Source organism: Euphorbia lathyris, chromosome 6 (assembly GCF_963576675.1).
Source record: "Euphorbia lathyris chromosome 6, ddEupLath1.1, whole genome shotgun sequence".
NCBI classification, from domain to species: domain Eukaryota; kingdom Viridiplantae; phylum Streptophyta; class Magnoliopsida; order Malpighiales; family Euphorbiaceae; genus Euphorbia; species Euphorbia lathyris.
Window position 1 is genome coordinate 82,631,838 of NC_088915.1, and position 11,291 is coordinate 82,643,128.

Here is an 11,291-nt window from a genome sequence, read left to right on the forward strand (position 1 = left end):
ACATGTTCCGGGCCAATACGACCATTAGTCCAAGTAAATTGCATACCAGAACTATCAATTTTCGCAAGGCGGTTATTATTAATAAAACCGCGAAAGTCCCTACAACTAATGGCAGAAGGACTATGACCCGTCTTTTCATGAGCAATAATGACTGCATTGAAATCACCGATAACCAGTTTTTTTCGACTGCCCACAATAGCAGTAAGAGAATCCCAAAGCATACGTCTTCTGCCAAAAAAATTACTGCCATAGATGAAAGAGAGGTGAGAGTAAACCGTGACACTACTGTTGGTCCCGTGTAATTAGTTCCAAGGGGGGGGGGGAGTTAGGAACTAATGTAACTTTTTCGTTTAATTATGCTGACTTAATCAATTCTTTAAATTACTTACCCTAGTTTTGGTCAGCACGGCCGAGAGAGATGTAAGACAGCTTTAGTCAGATGCTGACTGGAACAGTTTTACTTGCGAGTTGGGAAATAACACTTAGGTCAGCTTCCAACTCAGCACTCTGATTACTCAGTGTCAGCTTATACAATTTATATCCTGAGTAATTTAAACAAGCAACACACACACACACACACACACACACACACACACACACACACACACACACACACATATATATATATATATATATATATTGAGAGAGAGTTAGAAATTACTCAGCAGACTTATCCTGGTTCGGCCTCACCGCCTACGTCCAGTCCCCATAATCCTTCTGGGCTTTTTCAATCCAATACTGAGCTCTTTAAAGGTAGAGCACAAACCGTTTACAAGGCAGTTGAATATGCAAGAGTACCTTCCTCTATTCGTCTACTCAACTCCTACTGAGCGCTATAACCAAACACTCAGATTTTCTCTACCGCTGAGTACTAAAACCGAGTACTCAGCACCACTCTCTCAATTTTTATAATTGATACAAACTTGTTCTTTCTAGATGAAGAACACTTTAGATGAATACAAATTCAATCTAGCTTTTACACGGAGATAGAAATTTGGTGTAAGATTTTCTTTTCTTGTTTGAATGTGCTTTGTATGTATGCTCTTTTCTTTTTGTACTTCGGCAAAGGATCCAAATGAAGCACTTGTCCTTTTATAGTGAATTCCTGATGCGGCAATCATTTGAATCTGGAAGTATCCGTTGAATTCAAACGGCTCCTTGCGTCATTCACTGGTCATCATACAGATTTTGCAGGCCAATCCTGTCGTCTGAAATTAGCAGGAGTCAGGTTTGTCTTCTTCCGCCAGGTTCGTCTTCTAGCGCCAGTTTCGTCTTTTAGCCAACGGTCAGTTGACCCATGCGTCTTGAAACTATCTCCGTGCGTAATTCCAAAGCTTCTGTTATTGGTGCAGACAGTTGTCGGATCTTGTCTTTTAGCAAACGGATCATTCGCGCTGTCCTGACGAATACTCAGCTTGAACTTATAGACGTTGCCTTTGATCTTTTATCTTTGGCCAGGCTGAGTCATGTTCCACTCAGTTTCTTTGATCAGCTTTGTCTTCAAGCGTTGATTCTGAGGAAGGCCTTTTCTTCTATTATGCTGAGTTGTGTTCTACTCAGCTTATGTGGTCAGCTTCATCTTTAAGCGTTTGTTATGAAGACGACTTTTCTTCTATTATGCTGAGTCGTGTTTTACTCAGCTTCTGTGCCCCATGCTGACTTCATTCTGTCGTACTTTTTATTTCTGTTTACTTAGAATTATACTCAACATTGAACAAACACATTAGAACAATTAAACCAAAGCACTTAAATTTAATTGCCCCTTAATCATGGATTAACTTAAATAATTTTGTCAAATCAAAATCATGTGGAAAGGTGTTTCAACAACTACCATAATTGATCGAGATGTGTTGATCATGACAAAGAATCAGAGAGCAGAGATGAAGAGTACCAATTTTACAAAGAAGCCAAATAGAATTACAAAGATTCCCAGCAACAAACTGCAAGCCAATAGAATTACAGAAAGAAGAGTGAATCCTATCCAAAGCAACCATAGGTTCAGAGATACATACTAGATCCGGATGATTGACAGAACAAATGAGTTTCAGAACCATCTACGTACCAGGGTTATTAATACCCCGACAGTTCTAGTAAAGAATGATCATTTAGGTAGTGAAGAACTGCCCCGCTCCTTAGAGCGAGAATCTGCCCCATCTTTTTTTGTCTTGGACTTAGCTTTCTTCATAGTAGTAATCCATTCGGTATTCACCTCAGGAATGCAATTGATATCAACCATTGGTGAAAAAGGCTCTGGGGATCCTTCAGAACCCCATACAGAAATGTTATTTTCATCATTTCGCTCACCCCAACTTTTCTTTTCTTCCTCATGTCCCAAACTGTCATTGTTAGCCGATTGGTGCAACACAAGTTGGAGAGGAACAACAATTTCGCCCTCCTCCACATTCACATGATCCTGAACAGAAGTTTGAGGATCCTTCTGAACCTTAGCCTGCTCAGTGTTAGTACGGTTCGCAACCTGCCCCTTTCCAGAATGAAAAGTCCTCTGGGTCTGTGGCCTAGGTTGTTCCTTGAGATTTCTCCTGCATTTAGCTGAGGTATGTCCAATTGATGAACAAGTTCTACAAATTTTATCCATTTAAACTTTCTCGTTATCAACTGATCGAGTAGGAAATTTCCACTCTATTCTCTTATATGCTAATACCAATGACTGATTTACTAATATTTGATTGTCATATTGGATTTATGTTTAAAATATTTATTTTGTTATTAATGCAAGATAGTTACAAATAATGTCAATATTTAAATCTTCAAGATATAAGTTAATCACAGAAAATTATCAAATGTTACTATATTATTAAAATTATGTAAAATGTTTACTATATTATTAAAGCAGTTATAAACAAATTATCACAATATATAAAATTGTTTCAATTTAAAAATAAACATGTTTGATAGTCGAATAATATTAAATAAGTTTATTCATATTTTTTTTTGTTAGGTTGGGATAAATTTAATCTTGTTTGGTAAAACATTATTTCATACTATTAAAGAAAATATGCACTTCTTTTCAAAAAAAAAAAAAAAATGCACTTTAAACATAATATAAAAATAAATAAAATAATCACTTAAAGTATTATGAGTGTAAATAAACAAAATTTTGTAAAAAAAATAAAAAATCGTTTCTTGAACAATAAAAATATTAAAATGCATTACAAAATCTAATTTGAGAATAGTAAAAATTCAAGAACATTATCTAGTGTTTTATATGAAAAGATTCACCGGAAATGGAGATAGAGAGATGGTGATTGGAATATATTAGCTTCCAATATATTTAGACGAACCAAAGCATACAATATATACAACATCCTAGTCCAGTATGTCTTGGCTCAAATCCAACACATTGAACCTCAAAGCTTTAAAACGCGTCTTCAATCACTTTATTCATAAGCCTCTGACACTCTCTCTCTCCATTTCTCATCACTAACTAAACGCTTAAAACTCTTTCTTTTGAAGTGAAAAGGCAAACAGGAGCATGAAACGGAGCAACCAAACACCCCTTACACCATTGAAACATTCAGTTGCTAGGCAGAAACTTCTACTGTTTTATTAAAGTTAAATTCAATCTAATTATAAAGTATTCAAACAAAAGATACAAATATACAAGCAAGGACATCTTAGTTTGCAGCAAAGAATAAATAGTACACACTTCAAATTTCATTTAGTTTGCAGATTACTTGAATGTGAACAGGGGCGGGGAGGGTCGGCCGACCCTCCGGCTCCGCCGGAAAACCCCAGAGAGGGGTTTTTCTATCTGGCTCCGCCAGGAGCCGCCATGGCTGGAGCCCCTCCGGTCATGGCGTTGCTTCAATCGCAGAAGGTATCTTGTGTTTTTATTGTGATTAATTTTAATTTTTGGGTAAGGGAAATAAACAAAAAGAGAGAGTAAGTTTCAGAAGAAAAATGGTGGAGAAGAAAGATTAGGGAAGAAGAAGGAGGTTTTGATTTTCATTTAATTAATTTTGCCGTTCTACTTTAGTTGGAATTTGGAGCATATTTACTTTTTACCATATAAATACAATTTCCAAGAGTTAAAGGTTTACTGTTTTTTTTTTATCTTTAACTTTTAATTTGTTTGAATATAAAAGTGTCCACTATCCCTACTTATATATAATTTATAAATCAATTACTTTGATGTTTAAATGAGTTATACACTATTTAGTTTTCAATACTAAAATAAAAATTATAGAGAAATTTATATAAAAATTAAGATTCAAAAAATTATTTACGTTAATTATAATTTAAATTATATCGAACTTAATAAATCATTCTTTTTAATATATTTTGAAATAAAATGTAAAAATACCATTAACGTTTATTGTCAGAAGCAATTTTACCTCTAACATCTAAAATGGTGTAATTTTACCCATAACTTTAGCAGTCAAGAGTAATTTTACCCATAATATTAACAAGTTGGGTCAATTTTAAACATTATTATAAAATAAAGATATTTTGTTCCTTATTCTGCACCAATTGCATATCAGTTGGTTTAAAAGAAATTTTCTATGATTTAATAATTGAATTGAAGATTAATATTTATAAATTTGGCGATATATTTTGATTTTTTTGTCCAACTCGTACAATAAACAACATTTTCGGCCAATTTTTTTTCTTACATACATTAAAGCCCCTCTGAACATTCGGTGCTGGCTCCGCCACTGAATGTGAAGAACCATATCTCATAAGAAGAAGAAAAAAATTGGAATCAGATTATTATACACCTAGGGCTGTAAATGAGCCGAGCCGCTCATGAGCGGCTCGATAAAAGCTTGGTTCGACTCGGTTCGATTTGTAAACGAACCGCTCGAAAGCTTGCAAACAGGCTCGATTAGAATATTTATGAACAAATTTTAGTTTTGTAGAAAACTATATAGTTTTATATTAGTTCACAAATATCTAAACTTAATATTATTTCATTTGCTATTAGATGAATTTGTTCACAAACATACGATTTACTCACAAACAATTCATAGTTAGATAATTTTCTTAATGAAAAGTCCAAAGAGGATTTTGGGCTCGAAACAAGCTCGAAGCTCGGCTCAAGCTCGTTGAGTAAGCCAAAGCTCGGCTCGGGCTCGGCGCGTTAATTTTAAAACAAGCTCGGCTTGAGCTCGGACTCGTTAATTTTATAGCGAGGCGAGCTTAAACAGACCAAAACTCGGCTCAGCTCGGCTCGATTACAGCCCTATATACACCATAGGAATTCAGTAATTGTGATACAAGAGAAGCTCGTTGGAATGGAAATGGCCACCATTTACTGAAACGAAAACCCAGAAGAATATGTTGCTTCTTATTGCATTTATTCTTCACTTTCCTTCTGAAGGGGTGTCTGAATGAGTTGGAATGACGCTATTGAAATAAAAAGAAAAGTTCTGTGACTTTATTGTAAAAAAATAAAATTTATAGACCTTTTCAAACGACTTCAAAATTCAGTGCGTAATTCACCCATATACTATTCAATGAAAATATCATATCAAACAAAAATAAAGGACTCAGAAATTATAATTATATGGAGATGAAAAATGAAAGCACTCAGAAATTATAATTTTCGTGTAACTTGTCAAAGCAGTGTTCCGTTTTCCAAAGGGTAAATTACACTCATGACTACTGAACTTTATCCATTTTAATATCGTGGTCACTGAACTTCAATTTTTAACAGTATAGCAATTGAACTTTACATTTTTCAATATCGATGGCCACTCAACTTTAACTAAATCCTCAAAATGATCCTTAACGACCTCAAAATGAAAATATTTAAGAACTAAAGTTGTTCAGAACAACATTTACCACGAAACCACATTTTTTATCTTCCAAAATCAACTTTTTTTTGGAGTTTTCCCTCTAAAAATTCATTGAACATGGGTGTAATTTACCCGTTTTCCAGAACAAAAGCAAAAGTCAACCACGCAAAACCAAGTTCAAACACATATAACGCAAGTCCATAAATGAAACCCTATAGAATAAATAAATACCATGGCCACCATAAAAGGTTTCCTCCTTTATTTGCTTCTGTTTCTTCATTTTCCATCAGACAATTCCAATTCCCTTGATAGCATTACTACAAATCAAATCATAAAAAAAGGTGACCTTCTTGTCTCAAAAAATGGCAAATTTGCATTTGGATTCTTCACTCCTCATCATAGTTCAATTCATACATATCTTGGAATATGGTTCCACTTCCTCAAAATTTCAGAGTCATCTGTTGTGTGGATAGCAAACAGGAATAGTCCTATCAATGGCTCCTCATCAGGGCTTCTATCAATTAACCAAGATGGGAACCTCGTTCTCTATTCCGATCATTACCGAACAAGTACACTTTGGTCAACAAATGTTTCAAGTGAAATAACTGATTCTTCTTGTGTTGCTCAACTCTTGGATTCTGGGAACTTGGTTTTGCTACATGTCGGTAAGAGAAATGTTTTATGGCAAAGTTTTGATTATCCTACTAATACCTATCTACAGGGAATGAGATATGGGATGAGTAAGAAGAGAGGCCTAGACTGGAGAATAACCTCATGGAGATCAGAAGATGATCCAAGAACAGGAGATTTCTCAATTCAAATAGACCCAAAGGGCATACTACAAATCTTCCTGTGTGAGGGCTCAAAACGTCGTTGGCGACAACATATATGGCCGCATAGGAGATTCTCTGATATATATAATTATAGTTATGTTGTAAATCAAGAAGAGGTATCTGTGGTATTCAACATGAATGATGCTTCCACATTCATAATACTGGTGGATCATGGAGGAACTTATAAGTGGTTAAGGTGGAGTGAGAGTATTGGCCAATGGAAAGAGTTTTGGTCAGCCCCTAAATATCCATGTGACTTTTATGCACATTGTGGTGCCTATGGTAAGTGTACTCTTAGCAATCCTGATGCATTTGAATGTTCTTGTTTACCTGGTTATGAACCCAGATTGGCAAGGGATTGGCATCTACGAGATGGATCAGGAGGATGTGCCAGAAAGCGAATGGAATCTTCCTCGTTGTGCAACAGCGGAGAAGGCTTTTTGAAAGTTGAGCATGTCAAGTTTCCAGACACTTCATCTGGAGCTCGGTTACGCACCAATATCAGCCATCTAGAATGTGAACGGAAATGCTTGAGAGATTGTTCCTGCTCTGCATATGCAAGCATAGAGAATAATGAATCAGGGAATGAATGTTTGACATGGTATGGGGAATTAATAGACACCGTGGATCACATGGATAGTAATGGCGGATTTGACTTGTATGTTCGTGTTGATGCAATTGAACTAGGTATTTTAAATATTTTGTATGATTTTTCAAAACACAGATCATAAACAGAACAAAAGGTGGTGCCGAAATATTTTGTATAATTTATTTGGCAAGAGACCGCTCCTAAGACTCAAACCCGTGACCTCTTGGTCACACGACAACAAATGTCTACTCTATGGCTATGCTGCATAAATTGTCTACTTGTTCAAGCTAAACCAAAATTGCAAATTTATCTTCCTCTGACTTCTCTTGATAAATATTATTTCAATTGATGCAGCTGAAAATAGCATACAGTCAAATATTTTTCTAAGAAAGGGTTGGAAGATTCTAATACTTCCTATTACTTCAGCATGGGTTACAATTATCTTATTCATCTACTTATGGATTAGGAGGAGAAAAGGAGGTAAGAAACCCATGAGTCTCCGCTCATCCATTTTGCTAATAAAGTACACTATAGATTAACTTATTTAAAGGAAATCACTATTGCTTTGAATAGGGCTGTAAATGAGCCGAGCCGCTCATGAGCGGCTCGGTGGTCGGCTCGATAAGAGCTCGGTTCGACTTGTAAACGAGCCGCTCGTGGGCACGATTTACTGGCTCGGTTCGTAACGGGCCGAGCTTGAGCAGACCAAAGCTCGCGAGTAGGCTCAATTAGAACATTTATAACAAATTTTAGTTTTGTAGAAAACGATATAGATTTGTGTTAGTTCACAAATATCTAAACTTAATATTATTTCATTTGTTATTATTTCATTTGTTATTAGATGAGTTGGTTCACAAACATAATAAATGAGTAATAGACAAACTATTTGTAAGCATCTTGTTTATTTATTCACGAACTTTGCTTGTGAGCTTATTTATGTACACAATTAAAGAGTTATTTGTGAGCAAACTTCACAAATATAATTTACAGTTTACTCACAAACAATTCATGGTTAGATAATTTTCTTAATGAACCAAGTCCAAAGAGGATTTTGGGCTCGAAACAAGCTTGAAGCTCGGCTCGAGCTCGTTGAGCAAGCCAAAGCTCGGCTCGGGCTCATTAATTTTATAGCAAGCTCGGCTCGAGCTCGTTAATTTTATAGCCAGTCGAGCTTGAGCAGTTCAAAGCTCAACTTGGCTCGGCTGGATTACAGCCCTAGCTTTGAAGATGAACTAAGGCACATAGGGGTGGGTGGGTTCGTCTAAAACTGAATTGATCTTCCAGTTTCATGACACCCACTTACACCGGAGATTAACCATTAGCTTTGAATTTTTTAAAGGACAGCAATAAACAAGCGACGGGAGAACAGACTATTTAATCCTACATCTGGTTCAATCTACTACAAAAATACAACAGTGGCAAGTGAGCTAGAGCAGGGCAGTCATCCCCAAGATATATTATTTTTTGACCTCAGCATCATTGTCACAGCCACAAATAATTTTTCTCCAGCAAACAAACTTGGCCAGGGTGGTTTTGGTATAGTTTACAAGGTAGTTTGCTCATACGATATTTAGATACTACATTACATATGCTTGCTCCCAGTAGCGTTCACCTGGATCCTGAGTGACCAAATGAATTTGGTCATTCGCCGTTAGATATAGGCTCATTATAATCCTACGGTGGATATCCAAAACATCCTAAGGTGTCATGAAACTGGAAGATCAATCCAGGTGAACGCTACTGTGCTTGCTCTAGTTCTGTCATTGTGATGTTTAGCAACAACATGAGAAAAAGTAGTTTCTAATTGATTACTCGGAGAAAGCTGATTCTTCTAATTCTAATAATTGGTTCAGGGTCAGCTATCTGATGGGAAAGAAGTTGCTGTAAAACGATTATCCACTAATTCAGGGCAAGGGATAGAAGAACTTAGAAATGAAATTATGTTACTTGCAAAGCTTCAGCACAGGAATCTTGTGAAGCTTCTAGGATGTTGCATTGAGGGAGGAGAACAAATGTTGATTTACGAATATCTGCCAAACAAATCATTGGATTCATTTATTTTTGGTAAGTAATTGTTCATGTATGAGTATTATTACCTGTTTAACTATAAACTGTCAAAAGTAACCATAACAAATCTTTATGTAGATCAAACAAGAAAATCTATCTTGGACTGGAAGAAACGCTTCGATATTATAACTGGAATTGCTCGTGGCATCTTATACCTTCACCAAGATTCAAGGCTGAAAATCATTCATAGGGATCTAAAATGCAGCAACATTTTACTAGATGCAAACATGAACCCTAAAATTTCAGATTTTGGCATGGCTAGGATATTCAGGACTGATCAAATTCAAGAGAAAACAAATAGAGTTGTAGGGACATAGTAAGTACGGAACTACACAATATTTTGTCAAAGTGAACATCCACAAACAAAACTTAGAATACATGTGAAGTCATAGTTATTAATGGAGGCGCATGGCGCACTTAGCGCAGGCCTTAGCGCCTTAGCGCCATGGGGCTGCCATGGCGAGGCGCAATCGCCATGGCGCGCGCCTGGTGCGCCATTTTGCACCAAGAGCAGTTGCCAAAGGCGCGCCTTGGCAGTTAGAGGCAGTTTTCTGGAATGTTTGGCAGTTAGGAGCAGTTTTTTCTAGAATGTTTGGCAGTTAGGGGAAGTTTTATTAAAAAGAAAGTTATTAAAAGAGAGAGAGATTATACATTTATCAAAAGAGAAGAGATTATACGTTTATTACTAGTAGAGGAAGAAACAGAATACGCTTATGATTTAAAGAGGAAGAGACAGAGTACATTTATGATTTGAAGAGGAAGAGAGAGTCATTGTATTTTATAAGAGGAAGAAATCTAGTAGAAAGAAAACACTACGGATTGAAACAACAGAAGTCTAGTAGAAAGAAAAACGCTACGGATTTAGTATTCAACTTTATCCATCTAATATGGAGTTTATTTTGCATTTTAAAATTTATTTATGCTTAAGATATTTTCATAATTTAGTATTCATTGCATTTTTATATTAGTTTCATGGTTTGTAATTTTAAATTTTGAAAGTGCGCCTTGTCTAGCTATGGCGCACGCCAAGGCTCCAGGACCCTTTGCGCCTTAGTGCGCCATGCCCCTTCAATAACTATGTGTGAAGTTCATTTTTCAACAATTTTCTTCTTCAGTGGCTATATGTCTCCGGAGTATGGATTATTTGGAAAATTTTCAGCAAAATCAGATGTGTTTAGTTTTGGGGTTATAATGTTGGAGATTGTGAGTGCCAAGAAGAACAATGGATTTCATCAAGGAGATCCTTCCTTGAGCTTGATAGAACATGTAAGTGATGGAAACTCATAGACATTAGACACCGACACCGATCTATAAATCTATAACTTATTTTATTCTCCATATGTTAATGCTATGAATGATACAGGTGTGGGAACTGTGGAGACAAGACAGAGGAATTGAGATTGTTGATTCATCACTGGAAGGGTCATATCCTAAGGATGAAGCCATGAGATGCATTCAAATTGGGTTTTATGTGTACAAGAAAATGCAGAGGACAGACCAACTATGATAGAAGTAGTCCTAATGTTAGGGAGCGAAAAGGCTCTTCCCTCTCCGAAACAACTAGCTTTCATTTTTAGAAAATCTACCAATAATTCTAACTCCATTGCAGCAGATGAGATTGCAGAATGTTCTATTAATGAACTCACAATTTCGAGTTTGGTGAGTCGCTAAAAATACGAATTGCTAATCACTGGTTATGCAAATGAATTCATAAATAACTTTCTATTTCTAGGAGAAATGAAAACTTACATTGTCGATTCCATTTTGGAATTTCAGAAATCCTGCACCAATCGTTTCGTGTTTGCCCAAAATCCCTTCGTTTTCTTCCCTCTCCGTTGATTTTCTCCTTGTTCTTGCTCCCGGTGTCATTCAAATTAGAATAGAAACCCGCGAAAGCGATTAAGTTGGCACTACAGTTACTTCGTTCTCGCTTCTGATTCTAGTGTAGGGCTGTCAATTACTCGGATTCCCATCCCCGTTAGAGACCCGCCCATTGGGATGGGGAATCCCCCGTTTAGGATTCCATGGGACGAGAATGGTTTG

The 11,291-nt window shown here is 36.3% G+C and overlaps 1 protein-coding gene across 1 annotated transcript; it reads left to right on the forward strand.

The window, feature by feature from the left end:
* The first annotated feature begins 5,991 nt into the window (after positions 1–5,991).
* Positions 5,992–10,992, forward strand: LOC136233787 (G-type lectin S-receptor-like serine/threonine-protein kinase At1g11410). The gene is made up of 7 exons (XM_066023476.1): positions 5,992–7,279; positions 7,536–7,661; positions 8,526–8,731; positions 9,035–9,245; positions 9,327–9,564; positions 10,364–10,514; positions 10,612–10,992. Exons 1-7 carry the CDS (start codon positions 5,992–5,994, stop codon positions 10,753–10,755), a joined length of 2,364 nt encoding a protein of 787 aa, XP_065879548.1. The 3' UTR covers positions 10,756–10,992.
* The last annotated feature ends 299 nt before the right edge of the window (positions 10,993–11,291 follow it).